This window comes from Gopherus flavomarginatus, chromosome 14 (genome assembly GCF_025201925.1).
Source record: "Gopherus flavomarginatus isolate rGopFla2 chromosome 14, rGopFla2.mat.asm, whole genome shotgun sequence".
NCBI lineage: Eukaryota > Metazoa > Chordata > Testudines > Testudinidae > Gopherus > Gopherus flavomarginatus.
Window position 1 is genome coordinate 43,811,642 of NC_066630.1, and position 20,632 is coordinate 43,832,273.

Consider the following 20,632-nt stretch of genomic DNA (forward strand, 5'->3'; position numbering starts at 1 on the left):
CTTCAAAATGTTCTGAAGAGCGCACAGAAGTTGGCAGAAGAAATTCACACTGAAGTTATTTTCCCACCCATTCAAGAATACAAGAGTCACTGAAGCAGACAACATTTGATTACGAGGCACAGGATAATCCCTTAAAAGACCTCAAACAACAATTCAAAGTTGAATTCTTTAACCAGGTGCTAGATTGTGCAATATAGTCATTGAAGAACATTTCATACAGCTCAAGGAACACAGCAGTATATTTGGGATGTTGTAGGATATTCCAAAACTCCTTACTATACCTGAAGATGACCTACACCAGCAATGCTGGGCACTAGAGACAGTGTTGACACATGATGACACATGAGATATTGATGTGAGTGATTTACATGATAACTGAAACCGTTTCAAGATACATTTCAGCAGGATCAACTCAAAAGGCTGTTCTGGAATATATGTGCATAAAAAAGATCTTTCCAAATGCTTTTGTTGCTCTGCACATACTTCTAACACTTCTTGTAATAGTTGCCAGTGGAGAAAGCAGATTCTCCAAGCCAAAGTTAATAAAAACACATCTATGCTCCACAATGACACAGGAGAGGCTGGTCAGCCTTGCAACCATCTCAATAGAGCACGAGCTGGCCCAGACTGTGGACCCTCAAGTAGAACAGGAAGATGGCAGAATTGAGACCTTTCAAAGTTTTGGCCCAAGAAAGGAGGCATGGGGGCATCATTTGAGCTCCTGCCTAAGGTGCCAAAATGTTGTGGGCCGGCCCTGCCCCTGAAAGCCCGCAGTGTCAGGGAGCTGGCACACTGCCCCTACCGCTGGCACAGGGGGCATGCAGGGGGGTTCCCAGAGCATCCTGCGCTATTCTGTGCCCTCGGGGGCCACGGAATAAGCCCAAAGGAGGGCAGCTCGCAGGCTGCTGCAACGTGCATGGAGGCCAGGTGGGCGGCAGGGCGTTAATGCCCACTTTGGCCCCCTCCCCTCTGGGCCCCAGGCACAGGTGAACACAGATTTGTGCTCTCCCATGCCGGGAGCCAAGATGCCCTGGTGAGGGGCATGGCGCTCAAACCCAGCCTGAACGGGGCGGGGTCCTGGTTGTGCGGACGTTTCCCCGAGTGCCCTGCAGCAGCCCCAAGAAGGGAAGGATTGCCCCCAAACTCTCCAGAAAGCGAAGGCCGGGGAGCTCCCCCACAACCCAGGGGTACCCAGAATAGAAACATCCCCTGCCCATCATGCCTGCCTCCAGCTCCTGCCCCAGCACTGGGAGAGCTGCCTGGATCCCCCTGCGGGGACCCTGGGCAATTCTCAGGGCAGAGCTGGGCCCTGGACCATGTGGGGATGCGTCCTACCTTTCCCTGTGGCTTCGGCCCTTCCCAGCTCCTCATGTCCAAGGACGGTGGCACCTGGTAGATATCCTGGCCCAGCCCCGCAGCTGGGGGCACCTGGTAGATCTCCTGTGGGGGGCTGGTGGAGATGTCCGGGGCATGGCTCAGCGACGGAGGCACCTGGTAGATGTCCTGGCAGGCGTGGGGCGGCGGCTGCTTTGGATACGTCAGCGGCTGCTTGGCTGGAGGTGAGGGGAAGGGGGCCCCTGGTGCAGAGCCCGGGTAGAGGCCCAGCTGCCCCTTGCTTGGGGCTGGGATCAGGTAGATGCTGTCCCCTGGCGGCCGGATGGTGGGATGCAGCGGGTGCTGGTGGGAGGGTGGCTGCCCTTGGCCAGGCCCTGCCTGCTGCTTCTTGTCATACATGCCCACCAGGATCTTCAGGCGGTTTCCGGGCACAATGCCCTGGCGCCCGTGCAGCGAGCAGAGCCACCAGCCATCCAGGCCCTGCGTGTTGCGCTCTAGCACTGTCATGATGTCACCCTTGCGGAAGGAGAGCTCGTCCGGGGACTCGGACACGTTGTCATACAGAGCCTTGGCCAGCACGTTCTGGGGGGGGACAGACGAGGGAGGGTGAGTCAGCCGCACGGGGACCCTGCCTTCCTGCTCCTTGGCCACCCATGCCACCTGCATCGCTCAAGGCCATCGTTGGGGGCAGGGCACCGAGACCTTGGCCTTCTCTCCCCTAGAGTCTTATGGACTGGGCCTTCCCCTCCCAAAGCATTGAGCTCCCCAACCCAGTGCTTGCAAAGCAGCCACAGGTGCTCACTGCTGCCAGGCTCCCCTGAGAGCTGGAAGGTCCCCAGGGTGATTCCCGCCCTGAGTGATATCCTTGGAGCCCATACGGCCGGCAAAAGGCCTTTGTGGTAGCCCTTCACAAGAGGACCCCGCTTGGTGACACCGGGTGGCCTGAGAGAACTGCAGGGTCAGCCCACAGCCAGCAGCCCTGATCCAGAAGCCCCTGTGCACACAATCCAGCCACGCCCCAGCAGGACAGAGACAGGCTAGTGCTCGGGCTGCAGGGCTGCCCCTGTGGATGAGTGACCCTGGTCAGAAACCACTGGCTGGGCTCCGCCAGCATCTCCCAGGGCCTGCCTGCATCCCCCCACCCTGCCCTGCGCTCTGCTGAACCCCCACTGGGCATGATGCAGCGGGTGCCAGAGATCTGCTGGGAAACAAGCAAGGCGCGTATCACACCTGCCCCTTAACGGGGCACTGCCAGCTGGCAAACCACGGTGGTTGGACACCCAGGTCTCATTGAAGGCAACCGGAGCTGGGCACCCAGATGCCGTGTCCTCCCCAACCCAGCCCCACCAACTTAGAGCCCCTCCTCCAGGGGAATTGGACATTAAGGCTTTGCGAGAGGCATAGAATCACAGAATCATAGAATATCAGGGTTGGAAGGGACCTCAGGAGGTCATCTAGTCCAACCCCCTGCTCAAAGCAGGACCAATCCCCAACTAAATCATCCCAGCCAGGGCTTTGTCAAGCCTGACCTTAAAAACCTCTAAGGAAGGAGATTCCACCATCTCCCTAGGTAACCCATTCCAGTGCTTCACCACCCTCCAGTGAAAAAGTTTTTCTAATATACAACCTAAACCTCCCCCACTGCAACTTGAGACCATTACTCCTTGTTCTATCATCTGCCACCACTGAAAACAGTATAGAGCCATCCTCTTTGGATCCCCCTTTCAGGTAGTTGAAAGCAGCTATCAAATCTCCCCTCATTCTTCTCTTCTGCAGACTAAACAATCCCAGTTCCCTCAGCCTCTCCTCATAAGTCATGTGCTCCAGACCCCTAATCATTTTTGTTGCCCTCCGCTGGACTCTTTCCAATTTTTCCACATCCTTCTTGTAGAGTGGAGCCCAAAACTGGACACAGTACTCCAGATGAGGCCTCACCAATGCTGAATAAAGGGGAATGATCACATCCCTCGATCTGCTGGCAATGCCCCTACTTATACAGCCCAAAATGCCGTTAGCCTTCTTGGCAACAAGGGCACACTGTTGACATATATCCAGCTTCTTGTCCACTGTAACCCCTAGGTCCTTTTCTGCAGAACTGCTGCCTAGCCACTCGGTCCCTAGTCTGTAACAGTGCACGGGATTCTTCCATCCTAACTGCAGGACTCTGCACTTGTCCTTGTTGAACCTTATCAGGTTTCTTTTGGCCCAGTCCTCTAATTTGTCTAGGTCCCTCTGTATCCTATCCCTACCCTCCAGCATATCTACCACTCCTCCAAGTTTAGAGTCACGTGGTGGTGGAGATGGGGATGCTTGGCTGCCCTGTGCCAGGGCTCCTGCAGGGCTGGGAGTTCCCCAGATCGGGCCCCAGGCACAGAGAGCCACCGTTTCCTGCTCCCTCCCTGGTCCAGGGGCGCTGATAGTCAATATTCACCAGCGCTCCTCAGGACCATGACACATTGGTCATGCTTCCAAATATAACCCAGCCTGGCCCAGGGGCTGAGCGATGGAAAGAACCTTCAGTGCTCGGCCACGCACAGTCACTCTGCTCCCAGCCGTTTGCAGGCAGAGACGCTGGCTGGGGATTAGTCATCCCCACACCGCACTGCTCTGCTTCCTGGCCAGCCCCTGCTTGCTGCTGCTACAAACAGCACCTGGCCTGAGGCTGGGATCCAGGTGGGAAGAGGAATGCAAGGCACTGAGCCCATATGCAGCTCTCTCCACATGGCCCCCTGGGGGCACAGCTACACCTGTCACACAGCCCCTCCACTGCCCCAAGATACAAAGGACTCCCCCCACCCAGACCCAGCTGCCTACAGACCTCATGGGGTAAAGCCAGAACGACCCGACTGGCTCAAATGGGGGCACGTCCCATCTGCCCATCTCACGAAGGGCCACACCTTCATCTGGGATTCTGCAAAGCGGACTGTTCCAAGTGGGACTGGGGGGCACCAGCAAAGCTGGGGGCAGGAGCAGAGAGGAGTCTAGGGCTGGGATAGCTGGGCTGTGGGGCGATATTGAGGGGCACTGGCAGAACTGGGGGGGGGGGGAAGCCCAGGGCTGGGAGACCAGAGGGCTGTGGGGCACTGGCAGAGTGGGAGAGAGCCCAAGGCTGGGACACCAGGGGGTCAGGGTTGAGGGGCACTGGCAGAGCTGTTTGCGGGGAGCAGGCCCAGCTCCTGTCTGCCCTGTCCAGGCTGGAAGCAGGTGGTTTCCCTGCCCTCTCCTGAGAGCCCAGCTGCTCTCCAGCTCTATTTCCTACCTGCCCCAGACAGAGGGGGGTTCCTAGCAGCCGGGGGCTCCCCCACAAAGCAAGGGTGATGGGGCTCAGCCATGCTGGGAACCAGGGACCGGTGGGCAACCAGTCCCAGAGGAAGCCGGACGCTGGGGGTCAGCCATTCCTCCCACACCCCTGCTCCAGCACCTCCTGCTGTGACGGCCCCTCTGGGGGGCAGGGAGGGGCCCAGGTGCGCAGCGGAGGAAGCAGCAAGGACAGCGCCCGGCTGAGGCCAGCGACCTCCTGCAGCATGGCTAGCTCACAGCATTTGAAGCGAGCCAAGAAAAGGCCCCTTCACTCCAGGGCTGTCCAAAGAGAGGTCCAATCCTGCTCTCATTCCTCGCAAGGCGCTGAGCCCATCCCTGGTACCATGAATGGCTGGGCGGACGTTGAGTGTGGTGAGCTATAGGCCCCATCCCCACCTGGGAGCGGCTAGCGCCAGATCAGAAATGACACCGGACCAAGGGTCCTACCCTGCTGAGTGCCTCCCCCAGCGGCTGAGTACCTAGCGGGACGGGTTTGTCAGGTGTGACCTCACTGGAACGACACTGGTGTAAAGCCAATGGGAACTGACAACTGAAGCAAAGCCGGAAGCTGGGACATCCCACTCCCACGGGCTTCAAATCCACCCCCAGAGCCAGGCGCAGCGGGCCCTGAGGAGGGAGAGCAAAGGCAGGTGGGCCTGGCTCTCACACATTTAGCATCAGTTCGGGGTACAAGTGCCCAAGCCCCGGCTCCGGGAGTCCTGTGACAATGACAGGATCTCAGCTCTGGTTTATTTCCAGCCGGTCTCTAGCCCGCGTCACAGCAGAGAAAAGCTTGGAAACACGACTCACACGCACCCGGGCTTCAAAACCAGATGCTTAACCACAAAAAGCCCCAAACAACAAACCAACTGAAATTCCCCATTGGAAAGCCCATCTCGTGATCCCCAGGAGGCTCCGAGCCCAGGGCTGCCAATGCTGCCTTAGGTTGGGCGGACCGTATGGAGACAGAGCAGAGCTCGAGTCGCTCGTTTGCCCCGGGGCGAAGGTGTAAACCTTGATCCCAGCCTGCTGGGTAGAGCAGAGCCATTACAGCGCTGCTGAGCCCCCCCACCCCCAGTGGCTGCTGTGGGAGCCAGGGGCCTGGCTCAGGGGAGTGGGCCAGGACGGAGCTTTCCCTAATATGGCCTTTTGCCTGCTTTTCCTGCTCGGAAGAGCTCACATCCTGTCCAGATCCGCCTGCTGGGAAGGGAGCTGGGGAGGGGAGGGGGCTGGGCCCCTTGCATCACGCTCCCACCCAGCTTGTGCTTCCATTTCAGGTGCTTGGCTCCCCCTGCCCCTGCCCGCTGGACAGGAAGTGCCAGCGCCGTGAGAATCCCCAGCTCCAGCCCAGCCAGCGAGCTGACCCCAGAGAACACAGCCTGCTCGCATCAAGCCTCATGGGGACAGGCTCTGGTCACCCCATTCGGCACCCGTTGGCTGCCATCTGCCCATGATGCCAGGAGGGGTACGGTGGGGGGGGCAATGCCTCAGCCTCCTGAGGGTAGATCAAACGTGGTCAAAGGCTGGGGCTCGCAGCACATGCACTGGGCCTGGTCCTTTGAGAACTGGGGCTCGATTTCCACTACCTTGCCCCTTGGGTTGGCAGCCTGGGCACAGCCCATGGGGGCGGGGGAAGTAGGAGGCTCCAACCCCATTTGATGCCCCAGACCCGAGGCTGCCTGGGTCGTGCCAGCCTCCTGAAGGCTGCTGAGAATGACACCAGCTGCCAGCAGCCCTGGGGATTGCTGAAACACCCTGCCAGCTCCCCCTTTCCCCCAGCAATGCCATCCCCAGGGCGGGGGGAGGGGGGCACAAAGACTACTTGCTGGGAGTAGCCCCTGTGCCAGGCTGTACATCACCCGAGCCACCTGGGGGGGGGGCAGACAGCATTGGGGATGGTGGCAGCTTTGGGGAAGCTGCAGACTCACAGAGCCATGAAGCAGCCTCCCCTGCTGGGGGCAGAAAGCAGCCCCTTGCCATGGGAACAGGGCACAGGCAGGAGGAGTGGGGGCTGGGGCGGGTCATGGATGTGAGGGGCCACTGGCAACACTGACCTCTCGATCCCCCCCAAACAGGAAGCACTTGAGAAAGCCAGGCCAGGATCATCCTTCCTCCACTACAGATGGGGAAACTGAGGCACCAGGGGGTGCTTAAGCCCCAGAATCACAGAGCCCCAGAATCCTGACTCCCAGTCCCAAAGACTTCCTGTTGCAAGGGCCCAATTCTGGTATTGGTCTCACTGAGTCTCTAGGGCACTGTGCCCATGTGATTGAGAGCAGAACAAGGGCCCTAGCTGATGGACCCTAGCTGGCCCCTGGCTGCTTGCCCCTGTCCTGTGCCCTTTGGGAGGGGAGGGGTCTCCAATATTTTCCCCAGTAATTCTCTAAGGGTGACTGCACTGTATTCACTAGCAGTGCACAGCGCCAGGCACTGGTGTCTAATGGTTAGAGCAGAGAACAAGGGGCTGGGATTCCTGGGCTCTGCTGCCAACTCTGGGGGACCCTGGGCAGGACACTGCCTCATTCTGCACCTTAGTTTCCCTGTCTATAGATTGCACAGACACAGGGGCTTCCTCTTGCTGGCAAAGCGCCTTGGGAACTTCCTGGCCAGGTGGCCTGCACAAGTGCCAAGCGCTTCCCCCACGGACAGCACGGCATGGCACGGCGGGAAGGGCAGCCGGAAAGCTGGGCAGCCGAGATGGCAGCGTGGTGGGCGAGGGGCCAAGTGGGAGCAGCGCTTGGGGTACTGGAGTCTCCCAGAACTAGCCCAGCTTGGGCGTGAGGCCCTGGCTTGTGATGGCAGCCCAGGAACCTGAGCGGGTGTGGAGGCCAGCGTTCGTCCCCACACGGAAACACTTTTCAACCCTGGGGTCAGTATATGACCAACCAAAATCCACGAATTGGCCCCCGCAAACCAGGCATACAAATTGTTCCATTTTAGACTGTAAGAAATGCCGGGTTCTTTTCATTTGTCCTGTCTCAGAGCCTTCACAGCTCCCACTCTCTCTGCCACCAGGAAGACAGGACAGTTAATGGTCTTTCTGAATGAAAGCCGAGTCTCTCGGAATCACATGCTCCCGTGAGCTGAGGCTTTAAGGCCCCGCCGCCCCCAAAGATCGGCAGCACAGTATGGCTCAATATCAGCCCTGATTGCTGGAAAACCCAGCGACAGCTGGGCTAGAACCTCTCTGGAGAACGGCAGGCATGAGACAGAAAACTGGGAAGAGACAGCTGCGAAGGAACCTGCCAGAAGCCCCGCCTGTCCCCAACTCGGATTTTCATGTGAGCGGCACTTACAACCAAGGCCAGATTTTTACCCCTGGCCTTCCGCGGGCATTTCGCAATGAGCATGCCACTCACCAGGAAGGGCATCCGCGCCTCGCCAGCTCACCCCTCCTCCACCACTGCTCAGCCTGACTTCCCAGCAGCTCGCCTGCCAGAGCCGTAGCTAGGAGCCGCAGAAGGCTCCATGCCAGCTGGTGGTCACCAGCAGCAGCAGCTTGCCCTGGGTGCATCCTGGTATCAAAACAGATGGAAACAGAAATCCACGTCCACCTGGATGACCCGATGCTCTGCTAAGGAGATGATGGGAAAGGGATGACCCCCACTTATCTCAAAGCACCACTCAGCCATCACTGAGTCCAGCCTCACATTCCCTGCTAGGCCCCAGGGAAGAGTCATTACCTCTATGTAACAGATGGAGAAACTGAGGCACAGTAAGGGAAAGTGACTTGGCTGAGTTCACAGAGGACAACGGCTTCCCAGTGGAATAGGACTTCCCATGGCTGCCCAGAGGAGTCTTCAGGTCCCACATGGGGGAATCTCATCCTCCCCCTCACAGCTGTCCGAAGCATGTCCCCCTCCATTCCCCACGGCCACCGCACCCCTGACCAATTCTGCTGGTGTCCCACACGGCAAAGCAACCATTCCTAAAAGCTGCTGGAATGCAGCACGCTAGCCAAACCCCTGGATTAGTGCCGGGGTTACCGTACTGGGAAGACTCCCCACACTGACCTTTGCGGTGGAGGCTGCTGGCACAACACCAGCCTCAGCAATGGTGCCCCCAACCTGCCACCCCTGACCATTCGCAGGTCCCTTGGAAAGGAAAAAATCCAGCCCAGGATTCATTGAGGGCATTTTGCTGGCACAAGGCCCGAGCCCGGGTGGGGAGACCCTCCTGCTCACAGCCCCATGGAACAATGCCTGTTTGTGCCGGGGATCAGCTCCGAGACTGTTCCCCGGAGCCGGCAGTGCGGTCGCCACGCGGAGCAGCACTGCTGGCATTAGAGCCCTGTGGAGACTGACACCACCGGCACACCCCTAATACCAGCCCTGGTGCTGCCAATCCCGGGGTCACGCTGGAGCTCCCCTCTCCCAATCGCACCCCACTCCCATCATGTTCCCCAGACGCCTTTGCAGAGACCTCCAGGTGCAGGATCTGTGTTTGTTGTTAATGCTCCCACCTCACAGCTTCTCTAGGGCCCCCCTGCCTGGCGGCAAGCCAGCTACCCCCATACGCCAGGCACAGCAGGGTACAAGGCTGGGCCCGTTGCCTCCCTGCAGCGTGAGCCCCACAGAGGGGAGCACACGTCTGCTCCTCAACAGCAATTGGAGTGAGTGAGGCCTGACCCACAGGGCACCTTGGAGGGGCGCCTGCTGCTGTCCAAAGGAAGTGGGAGGGGACATGGGCAAGTGAACGCCTTCCTGCAGCTCGGGCCCAACTGGCGGCTCTTTACATCCAGAATCCCAATTCTGCAAGTCAGTCTGCCCCAGAGGGATGGCTAGTTCTTACAGGGATGGTCCTACCTGGCCCAGAGACAGCACCCAGCTCCACGTGGGGTAATGCCAGATGTTCACTATGCAGCTCAACTCCCCAGCCCTTGGGCAGTCCGACAGCGAGCAGACCCAGCAACCCGCCTGCGTCAGCCAGCTGGCCTGTTTGTGCCACAGGGATTGTCCGGTAGCTCTCAGGAGAAGAGCATCAGCAGCCCTGCAGGGAAATGCCCCACCCCTTCCTCCTTGCTCGGAGGTGCCTTCATTCCCTGGCACAGTGCAAGCCTGGGGTGCGGAACGCCGCTGGGCTGAAGCTCAGGTCTCAGAGAAGCTCCAAGCTCTGCCGGATCGCTGCATCCGGTGAGCCTCACAGGGCTGTTTGCTAAGCAGTTTTGATGATTCCCCCTCTGCTGCCAACCCAAACCCAACTGGTGTCGCTCTCAGACATAGCCGGGCCGAAGGCAGCCAGCAGGCAGACTCTTGGAGTTATTGCAGGGAGTTGAGGCCAGGGGCAGGGCTGAATTAACTTTCTGTGGACCCCCATAGGGGCAGTAGGGCATGGCACAGCACGGCAAGAGGGCTCGGTCCCCAGAGTGAGGCAATGAGGCAGGTCATCGCATGGCAGGAGCAGCCCCTCTCCACTCAGCCCAGTATGAGGGAACCATTTACATACCTACAGCCAGACATACACTAGCCCGCCCGGCCCTGTGCTGCCAGCGTGCCCCCCTGCCCAGTGCCCTGCCCTTATGCCCAGCAGCCTCTCGCCCAGAGACCTCCACCACAGATCCCTATGACCAGCACACCCTCACTGAGACCTTCCCCACTGGCCTCTGACCACAACTGCACAGCGCTCAGCACCCCCCGCACTGCCCAACACCCCCCCTCACAGCTGCACAGCACCCCATGAGGGAATTCTGCATCAAAAAAATTAAAAATTCTGCACTTAATATGTTAAAATTCCGCAATTTTTTTGCCAATAAATGTGGAAGCTACAGCCTGGCAATAGGGAGCACAGGCCACTGGCTGCATGGAGGTGGGAGATCACTCTACAGGGACTCAGCAGTGAGGCTGCACCTGACCCTGACACAGCAAAAGGGCCAGGCCTGCCCCAAAAACACCCTGGAGCCCTGCCCCTCTGCACTAGGTGCACCAGATATGGACAGACATGCTCAGCCCGGCATCAGGATCCAAGTGCAGAGGGACTTAGTGTGGGAAAATCCAGGTGGGGGTAAGAGGTTTCTGTGTGGGGCAATCTGGGTGTGGGCAGCTCAGTGGGGGATCTGGATGCATAGGGGCTCGTTGGGGGGTTCCAGGTGCAGGGGCAGTGAGACTCATGCCAGGCTCCCACTTCCCCTACCCTCTGCCTCTTCCCCACTTCTAAATCCCTTCCCCAACCCATCATCTTCCTTCCCCACTGCTCCAGAAGGTAGGCTCCAGCTACAAAGTCAGCGGAGCTGAGCACTCTTTTTTTTCAGCTGGGCAGCTCTGCGCTCACAGAAAGGGGGGGCACTGGCATGTGACCCTGTGTGTCCCCCACACCTCGTCTCTGTTTGGGGGCAATGTCCATGGGCATTCCCAGCTGCACCCCACAGCTGCTTCCCTTTTCTTCTCCCTCACTTTCTAAAGGGACGCAAAGAAATCTGCAAGGGGACCTTGTTTCCATTCCTCCAGGAGTACCCCTCCTCCAGACCTCCCAGTGCCCAAAGTCCCAACATGCACAGACACCTCCACCCAAAGATCCCCCAGAGACCCACTCCCCCGCATCCTGCCTGCCCCCTGCTAGGAAGTGACCATGTCTATGGGTGAGCTGAGACAGCAGCTCAGCTGGGGCTGGTAAGCAGTGTAATCAGTCAGGACAGAGCGGGGCCTGCCTGCCTGGGCTGGGCTCTCTCAGGACCCACTTGCCTGGAGTGGCCCAGCTAAGCCCCATGCACTGCCCAAGACGGCCTTGCACATGCCTGAGACATGCCCTGGTCCCAGGCAGCTCAGCCCAGGGACATGGGCGAGGCCCCACAGGTGGCAGGCAGCAGAGACTGCCCAAGCCAGAGTCATGCTGGGGAGTGGGGCAGACTCCTGGGATGTGAGCCCCGAGAGCCAGCCAACCCAGCCACGTTACTGGCCCCATGCCCAGGGGCCAGAGGATGGGGAGGCGGGTGAAGAGGAGTCAACATTAGGTGGGGCCTTGGAGTGGGGAGGGGAGTTAGGGCCACGGTCCTGACACCTAGTCCCCTTCTGAGTCTGGGCCCAGCACCATGGAGCCACTGGTGCCATGGTAAACCTGGTACTGGCCAGGTGTACCCCTTCCCTGAGACATCAACAATGGGGAAACACAAGAAGGGGGAAGGCAGCCTTGCCTAATGGACAGAGCAGTAGACTGGGTCTTGAAAAACCTGGGCTCTATTCTCAACTCTGCTGGGTGAGCTCAGGCAAGTCACGTCCCTGCTCTGTGCCTCAGTTTCCCCAGCTATTAAATGGAGATAACCCTGTCCCCCTCAGCAAAGTGCGCGGAGATTAATGCAGGGATGGCTACAGAGCCGTTTTCTGTTCCCTAGATGCATGGTGCTGGATCCACCCCAATTCTCAGAGATCCCAGCACTAACAGATACAGAACAAAGCCCTTCACCCTCACAGCCAATGCTCAGCAGGTACAACACCATGCCCCTCCCTGGGACAGAGCCACACAGAAGGTCAGTGTTGGCAAGGCCCAGTTCCCGTGCTCAGAGACTTGCTCAAGGCCACAGGTGAGTCAATGGCAGAGCTGAGGCCGGGAAGCCTCATTCCTGACCTCCTTTGCCCCAGAGGAGCCAGCGCATTGCATCCTGGGCTCCTGGCTGGCTGGGCCACATGGCCACCCAAACACTGCTGGCTGTCTCAGAGCAGGGACAAATGTCACAGGCTGTAAATCCTCCATCTGCTAAGCCAGCCAGCCCCTCTGCTGGGGGACCCCCCTACACACCTCCGAGCTCAAGCAACCCCCCTGGGCTGGTCCCAACCCCTTCATCCGGGGCCTCTCTCATCCTCTTCCCTGCACAGGACAGGGCTGCAGACCCTGAACATAGCAGCTGTATGGCAGGACATGGAGCTTCCCAGGAAACACTGCCGTGCTCAGGGTAACGGGGGGGAGGAACCCATGGGAAAGACCTGAGCCTCCACTGGGTTTGGTATCGTACCAATTCCCCCACTGCAAGGACTTCACGGCGCTGCCCACTTCAGCCACTCAAGACACGCCGGGGCAGCAGAGAGAGAAGCCAGATGCTCCTGCATAGGATTCTGCTGCCTGAGCTACAGGAGACTCTCCACTAGCCATTAGCAGCACAGGACCTATGGCATATTGCCAAACAGGCCCGATTCCAGCCACTAGAGGGCAGTAGTACACACAATCCAGTAGCAGCTTGGGGCTCAGCCCAGTGCTATGACCCGGGGGAGGTCTGCTCCCTTCCCAAGGGCATCCTCCACCCGCTCTATCACTCCCACAGCCGGTTTCTAGCCCTTCCTTCGGGCACTGAGCGGAAGAGAATCCCTTTGCTGACCACGCCCAGGTGATGCCCCTGCCCCCTCAGGCTGCTCACAGCGTGCAGGGACTGCCGGGTGGGGACGAAGGACTGAAGAGCCTGTTGTGCTATCTAGGGGCGGCAGCAAAGGCTCTGGGTCCATCTCACAGGCAGGCTTGAGCGGAGGGAAACTCAGAGAAACGGTGTCTGGGGCTGCGCTTAGCTCGCCCAGCCCCCACACGTGTGCTGAAGGACCCCAGAGGGGTGCATGTGTGGGGCATCCGTGGGCAGGTGGGTTCACGCTCGTCTTGCTCTGCAATGATGACAAGTGAGGCCCAAATCATTCCAAACCCTGGGGACTGATCTGCCCCCTTCAGGAACTGGTGTTCAGGGGGTCCCCGCTGCAAGGGGCCAGGCCTCACTACTCCTGTGAACACCCACTGGTGCCCTGGCCTGCTCACAGTGGGGATACACAAGGGCCTAACCACATCCTGGTGACCAGGCTGGCCCAGTGCTGGTGACGTGGCCAGGTCTCGTCTACACTAGTGTTTCCCTGTGTTATAAGCTGCTCCCCTGACTCAGCCCTAGGGATAGGATCTAACAACGCGCTGGGTCTGATCATGGGTTTCTCCGAGCCCTGATTGTCTCCCCAGGGGCAGCTGAAGGACAAGTACTCCCCAGACACCAGGCTGGCTCGAGCTGCCAGTCCACTGGGAGATCCACAGTCACGATGCCACCTCCTGCTGCAAGGCAGCCTCCATGTCTCACCCAGTGGGATCCAGGAGCAGCCTGCGAGCCAGCCGCACAGCTCAAGGCAGCGGCGTATTATCGCCTAGGCCTAGGGTGGCAAATTCCCAGCAGTGGCAAATTTATAATAGTAGCATTTTTGTAATTGCAGCATCAGAGATGCCGCAATTCTACCAATCATAGCGCATACTGAAACCACCAATGACGGCGTGACACCATTTAGTAAACACACTCGTGAGAATCCTAAACGCCAATAATATGACGGGAAGGAAGAAATTAAGCAGGTCTCAGTTTCGGATCGATGCGCGGTCCCGGCCCATTAGTGACATCACGCTATACAGACGTGCATTCAAGCAAGGGTCCGCCGTACTTGTAATTTTATTTATAATAAAACTTGTAACTGTTCAATTATTTTAATTATATTTAGATTCATTTTAGTTCAAACAAATTTGTAAAAAAACTAAAACAAGTTCCTACGCGGCTGGGGGTGGCAATTATTTCAGGGCCTGGGGCGGCAAAATCCTTAATCTGCCACTGGCTCAGGGGCTCACTGGCTAACACAGCCCCCCCGGGTAGACAGGCCCCAGCAGCACCCCACGGTGCTGATCACAGCAGCCAAGCCACATGCTCTTCCCAGGGCAGCTAGGGAACCATCCCCGCCCCATGCAGGGCCCTCGCCTCTGCACAGCAGCCGGGCTGAGGCCAAAGTTTGGATGCCTTGCTCCCAGAACCGCCTGGGCCACGCTCTCTACATAGACACAGCGCTGTATTCACCCTTCCCCAGCCCTTTGTACATCTGATCGGCGGCAGGGGTCCAGCAGAACAGCTGCTGCTGCAGATTTATTGTCCTTCCCCCTTCGGCTGCCATCAAACCCGCCTCCTTCATGCACACAAACACCTGCCACCAGAGCTACCTGCATAGGCCCCCCCACCCCGAACATCTGCATGGCTGGGATTCCCGCGCAAGAGTGCCATCCAGTGGGCACTGCAGGCTGAGCTTGCCCAGCTCCAGGTGCGCCCAGCTGACGCGAGCGGGGAGGCAGCCGGATGGGAGCGCCGCCCCCCACCCCCTCCAGCAGCCTGTCCTGCCCAGACACGACTCTGGAGCTCGGTGCACCAGCTGCAGCAGGAGCCGTTCCTACAGACAGGCCCTGCCCTGCCCCTGCAGGCTAGAAGCACGTGGAGCCTGAGCAGCCGGGTCCCAGTGCCCACCATGGGCTCGGTGTAGTCCAGCACCAGGTGGGAAGGGCCTCGGAAGCTCCTGCTCTGGGATCCCCCTGGACTCTCTGCTCCCTTGTGGCTGCAGTTTGGCTGTGGCGGGTCAGCCAGGGGCGTCTTGCTCAGGTACCATTCGCCCCCACTCAGCAGCACCTAGTCCCAGCTGCCGCACACAGAGATAGGGGGAGCCAATGCTCTGATCACCCATTGCTGGGGGTGTCCTGGCATGAGTGGGCTCACACCCATGGCCACATTCACTGCCTGGGGCTGAACCCTCCAGGAGCCCCGGGCGTTGTTCAGACACTGCTGCCCTAGGGCAGGACACTTGTTTAGGAAAGGCTGCTCCTCGTTTCCCCCGCCAGGGTTGTCTGGAGTCTGCTCTCCCCCACGCCATCAGCGTACGTTCCTCTTGGGGATGGGAGCAGGCAGCCGCCAGGCACCTAGCCACCCGCTGTATGCATGGGGCACAGTGCCCTCCCCCAGAACTAGGCATGTTGCCATCAAACTGGGGCTTGCCAGTTCAGCAGCACCTACAAGCAGGCTGCAGTGGGGGTCTTGCACAAAGAGGCTTGTGAGCTGAGTGGGCTGCCTCCTCCTCTCCCTCTCCCTGCCCCTGACAATGGAGCAGTCCCAGGGGCTGCTCTGCCCCTTGCTCCATAGCAGTGCAAGCTCCTGTCACCTCTCCAGCTCTCAGGCCTTGGTATCTGGGTCTCTTCACCCTCTTCCCCCAGCACTGGGTCCATTAGGGCCCATCTCACACTAGCCTGGGTGTCCCATCCCGCCCCATGGCAGACACTGAGCTCCGCCTCCCCACACCTGCCCTTCAGCCATTGCCCGTCCCCCCCCAGACCAAGGCAGAGCCTGCCCTGATCAGGTGACCTCCTGCCTTATGAGACTGGCCCAAAGTACCCCCCATATGGCCTCAGCTCAGCTCTACCACCTCTGGTAAGTGGCTGGGTGAGGGTACAACACAGCGCATAAACTTATGCTCACTTATCTATGGTATTTATCTGGTCCCTCCTACCCATATTTAATCTCCCAAAGCCCTGGGAGGCAGGGCCATGCCACTACTCTGATTGTCCATATGGGGAAACCGAGGCATAGAACAGCTAAGTGACTTGACCAGGGTCATCCAGGTAGTCTGTAGCAGAGCAGAGATTTCAACCCGGGTCTTCCAAGTCCCAGTCTGGGGCCCTAAGTCACCATGCCGTTCTTCCTCACCAACACTGGATCTCTCTGGCCATCTGGTGAAGACAAGCCACACTGGTTGCCTTCTCTGAGGGGTCTGCCATGAGCCCTGCCCAGGGATTGGAAGCAAGCCCCACGGGGAGCTGCGCAGGGTAACCACTGCGACCAAGTGTGTGCTTTTCAGCCTCCAGTCAGGAACTGCCCAGGGCCCCACGCCAGCAATTTTAGGCTCTTGTGCAGCAGCTGGACCTTCAAGGCAAACAAACGGCAGGTCCCTCCCCAGCCTGCACTGTGGTTCAGCCCCATGCCCAGCACTCACCTCGCCCTCCCTTGGGGCAGCCAGGAGAGCCAGGTCCTGGGAGTGACACCTTCCCAGAAAAGTGAAAGATAAAGAGACACATAAGCTCAACTTCGCACACTCACCATGCCCTGTTCCTGGAACTAGCCCACATGCCACCTGCTTTTAGAGCCCCACTTCACACGCGGCTGCCAGCAGCTGGAGGGGCCAGTACAGCACAGAGGATGGGTCAAGCAATGGCTATTAGCCAAGATGGTCATCTGACATGAAAGGAGTTGCTCCCATCCCCTGTACTGTACCCCATACTCTGGATGTCTCTAAATCTCTGACTACCAGATGGTGGGACTGAACAACAGATCACTCCATGGCCCTGTTCTGTTCAGTCCTTCTAAAGCACCTGGCACTGGCCACTGTTGGAAGACAGGACACTGAGCTAGGTGGGCCACTGGTGTTTCCCAGTCTGGCCGCTCTTATGTTCTTAGCGGCTAACACATGCCCTCTGACAGGCGCCGATGGTCTCTGCCAAGGCAGGAGGATGGATGCCATTTGGGGGACTGCCATCAACTCAACAGGCCCCAAACTCCCCCTTCATTATTGGTGAATATTATGGTAACAATCGCATTCGGGGCTCGGTCGCACTGGGCGTACCCCTGGTGACAGACAGTCCCAGCCCCACAGAGCCTGCAATCTGAACAAGGTAAAACATGGAAGGAGAAAACGGGCCCAGAGAGAGCACATAGCCACCCAAGGCTGCTGGCAGAGACAGGAGCAGACCCAGGCTCCCGCCCCTTCCACCAGCCCACCCCACCTTTCTACTCACTAGGTGCTACTCGTTTGATCTTTCTCGTTCAAGAAAATCTTGGACAAATCTGGGTGTGAAAGGGTTAAATAGAGAACAGCTAAATAGAGCAAGGGGACCAGCCAGTGTATTAGCCACAAACTCCCAGAGCACAGAATCCCTCTGTGTGGTGAGACCCCCTCAGCGTGCACTGTCACAAGAGCGCGATCAACAAGGGAGTGTACAGACCACCCACCGCCCCGAGGGAAGAGCCCCCTCATGAGCCCTGGCCCCTGTGGGTTTATATGGCTCAGCACCCGCCAGAGGTCCAGGCACTGCCTGAGGGGCATGCTGCCTGAATACCCGGGAGACGCAGGGGCATATCTCCTCTCACGGGTTGCTAGCGCCACATGGGGCATGCTTACAGCTTGCCCTCACACCAGGTCCCTGCTCTGGTTGCCCCACCCAGCACTGCCACTATGCTGAAATCTGACATGAAAGGAGTTGCTCCCCTCCCCCGGCCCTGTACTGTACTCACACAGCCAGATTAGCCAGGCCTGGAGATTGCTGATTATCGCCGGGTGAATCATTAACGAAATGCTCTGGGCCGCTGACGTGCACAGGCAGGGCTCTTACGCTCTCACGCTAACCACCACCCATGCCAGATATTCACCCCCAGCCGGCCTCCTGGCACCATGCAGCCTCCTCCCTCCCTCCTCCTTGAGTTACCAATGACAAACCCAGCCTCGGGAGGGGGGAATCCAGCACGCCTCCTTGACAGGCCTCAGGGCCCTGCTGTCCAGTGCAGTCCCAGACCGCCGATGCGCCCAGGTTTGGATGGTAAAATGCTTCTAGAGGCCAGACTCCCAGCTCAGCTTGCCTGGTTCCAGGCCCACTGGCTCGGCCCCTGAGGGGAGCCAGCCTGGGTGACCCTGTGAGGGTCTGGGTGCTGCTGGGCCTGGGCCCTTGCTCCTGGGGACAGCAACAGAAGGGGTTGCCTGGGACAGCCTCATGGTGCCCACTCCTGGCTGATTATGGGGTGGTGCTGAGCACCAGAGGGCATTCGCAGCCCAATGACAGGGTGCTGACAGTGGTAGGGAGGGCATCAATGGCTCCTCGGGGGGCAGAGAGAAAAGGGGGGCAGGGTTTGAAGGGTGACTCAGGAACATGCCAGCAAGGTGGGAGGAGGGAGCAATGCCCCCTGCTTAGAGTCCCATGCCATCCCAGATGGGGTCGAGTCCAGGAGGGAGCACAGGCCAGTGGTGAGAGCAGGGCCTGGAAGTAAGGCACTCAGTCGGATATTCTGCACAACCTCCGGGCAGATCACTTCCTCTCAGAGCCCCAGTTCCCAACCTGTAAACCAGGGACCCCGATCATGATCCTCCCTATGGGGGAGACGAAGGTACCAAGTGTCACAGGCAAACATGTGCCATGGGCCACCTCACGCAGCTAGCCCTGGAGGTGACCAGTTCGAGCCCTGGCCTGTCAGCCAAGATGGCGGCCATCACCTCATTAAGAGCTTGAGATCCTGGGCTGGCAGGTGCTAGGTGCCGATGTTAGCCTGGAGCAGAGCAATGACCCATGCTGCTGCTGAGGGAGGGGATCCTATGGGGGAAATATGCCCTCCAGCCTCCCAGCTTAGCTCAGCTAATTGCCCACATCACAGCCAGGTCACCTTCTCCTGGGACAGGCACCCAGGCTGTAAACCCACATCCACAGGAGGGGACTGCAATGTTGGGCAGATAGCCCTGGGGCTTCCCTTCCCATGCACACCCCTAGGGCAGGGGCAGCGCCGGGCAAGCCTGCACCCACTGCTGCCACCGTAGCTAGCGCCGAGGACTCTAGCGCACTGCAACAGGTAACTCCAACGTGCCTGCTCTGACACTGGGGGGAGAGGAGCTCACCGCTGCCGCCTCTCCTGCCAACAAAGGGAGCGCCAGGAGTGCTGGTGAGCTCTATAGCAGGCCATGCCAGGCCCTCCAGGAACTGGCCTGAGACCCAACAAACTCGTTACAGGGAGGTCCCTGAGCAGCCACAGGGCTGGCAACAGCCTGTCCCAGGGGATTTGGCCACTGGTTTCTGTTTCAGATCTCCTCCAAAGGACAAAGGCACTGCTCCACACCTTGGAAATACTGTCCCCCATCCGCCCCGGGCTGCTGGGCCAGATCCTGACCCGGGCACAGAAACCAGCCGCTGTCCGTAGCTGTGACAACTGCCCCGCAGCCCTGCCCTCAGAGCTCCCCACCCCGAGAAAGACCCAGCCGCCGCACGCCCGGGCTAGTACCAGCTATAGATGGCTGCCACCCAGGCGCCCGCCCTAGTCCCTGGCTTCACCAGGGAAGCGGCCCGGGGCCAGATCAGGGTCCCCAGGAGCCACGCGGAACGGTTGTGCCACGTCGAGAGCGGCATGATCCCGGGCCGGCAGAGCAGAGCCCGGGAAGGTCCCGGATCGCAGCGGGCAGGGGACATGCGCCTAACCCGGCCGGCCCCGCGGGCACGGGGCGCTCGGCTCCCCGGCCGCAGCCTGGGGACCCCGGCCAGCGGGCGAGCCGGGAGCAGGAAACTCGCCGCGGCCTCGGGCTTCCCAGCGCCGGGAGGGCTCCGCATTGTCTCCGCTGGGGGCGCAGGGGGCGGCGCCCGGCAACTCCCAGGCCCAGGCACGTCCCTGCCAGCTGGGTCCGGCTCCCTGGGGCGGGCGGGGCTGGCAATCCACCGCCGCCCGGCGGCGTCCCCGGCCCGAGCTCCAGCCGCCCGGCTCCGCGGAGCGCCCCCGGGAACGACACCCCTCGGGCCGCCGCGGAGGCAGCGGAGACGGGCCCGGCGGGCAGGCAGAGAGGCCCAGCTCCCCACTCCGGACCCCGCCACCGACCCCCGAGCCAGCTGCAGCCGGGCTCCGGTCTGCTCCCCCCGGCTGCAAAGCGGGGCTCCGGCCGGCCCAGGCACTCACCAGGTAGTTCATCTTCCTCGGGCGGCCCCAGCAGGGCCCCGCCGCGATCCCGGCGCTCGGTGCAGGCTGCCCGCCCCGGCCCCGTCAGCGCATCGTCCTGCGGGCCCAGGCGGCGCGGCGCGGCCCGGCTCGGCAACTCCGCACCCCAGCGCTCCGCCGGCCGACTGGCCGCCAGCCCCGGGCTGGCCAGGGAACAGCCCGCCTCCAGCGCCGCCCACCGCCGGCCGCGGCCGGGACAGCAGGGGGCGGTGCCGAGCCCAGCGCGGGGAGCGGCCTGTGTGTGTGTGTGTGTATGTGTGAGTATGTGTGTGAGTGATGGGTGGGGTATGTGTGTGTGTGTGTGATTGACGTGGGCTGTGTGTGTGTGTATGTGTGTGTGTGAGTGATGGGTGGGGTATGTGTGTGTGTGTGTGATTGACGTGGGCTGTGTGTGTGTGTATGTGTGTGTGTGAGTGATGGGTGGGGTATGTGTGTGTGTGTGTGATTGACGTGGGCTCTGTGTGTGTGTATGTGTGTGTGTGAGTGATGGGTGGGGTATGTGTGTGTGTGTGTGATTGA

At 59.8% G+C, this 20,632-nt stretch overlaps 1 protein-coding gene across 1 annotated transcript in view; it reads right to left on the bottom strand.

Moving 5' to 3' along the window:
- Positions 1 to 20,170, bottom strand: part of BCAR1 (BCAR1 scaffold protein, Cas family member) — a 45,081-nt gene extending 24,911 nt beyond the window's left edge. Inside the window, exons 1-2 of the mRNA XM_050922363.1 lie at positions 20,075 to 20,170; positions 1,336 to 1,917 (exon numbers count right to left, since the gene is read on the bottom strand). Coding sequence (XP_050778320.1) covers positions 1,336 to 1,917; positions 20,075 to 20,086 — 594 coding nt within the window. The 5' untranslated portion in view covers positions 20,087 to 20,170. The remainder of the gene's footprint in view (positions 1 to 1,335; positions 1,918 to 20,074) is intronic.
- Between the last annotated feature and the right edge of the window lie 462 nt (positions 20,171 to 20,632).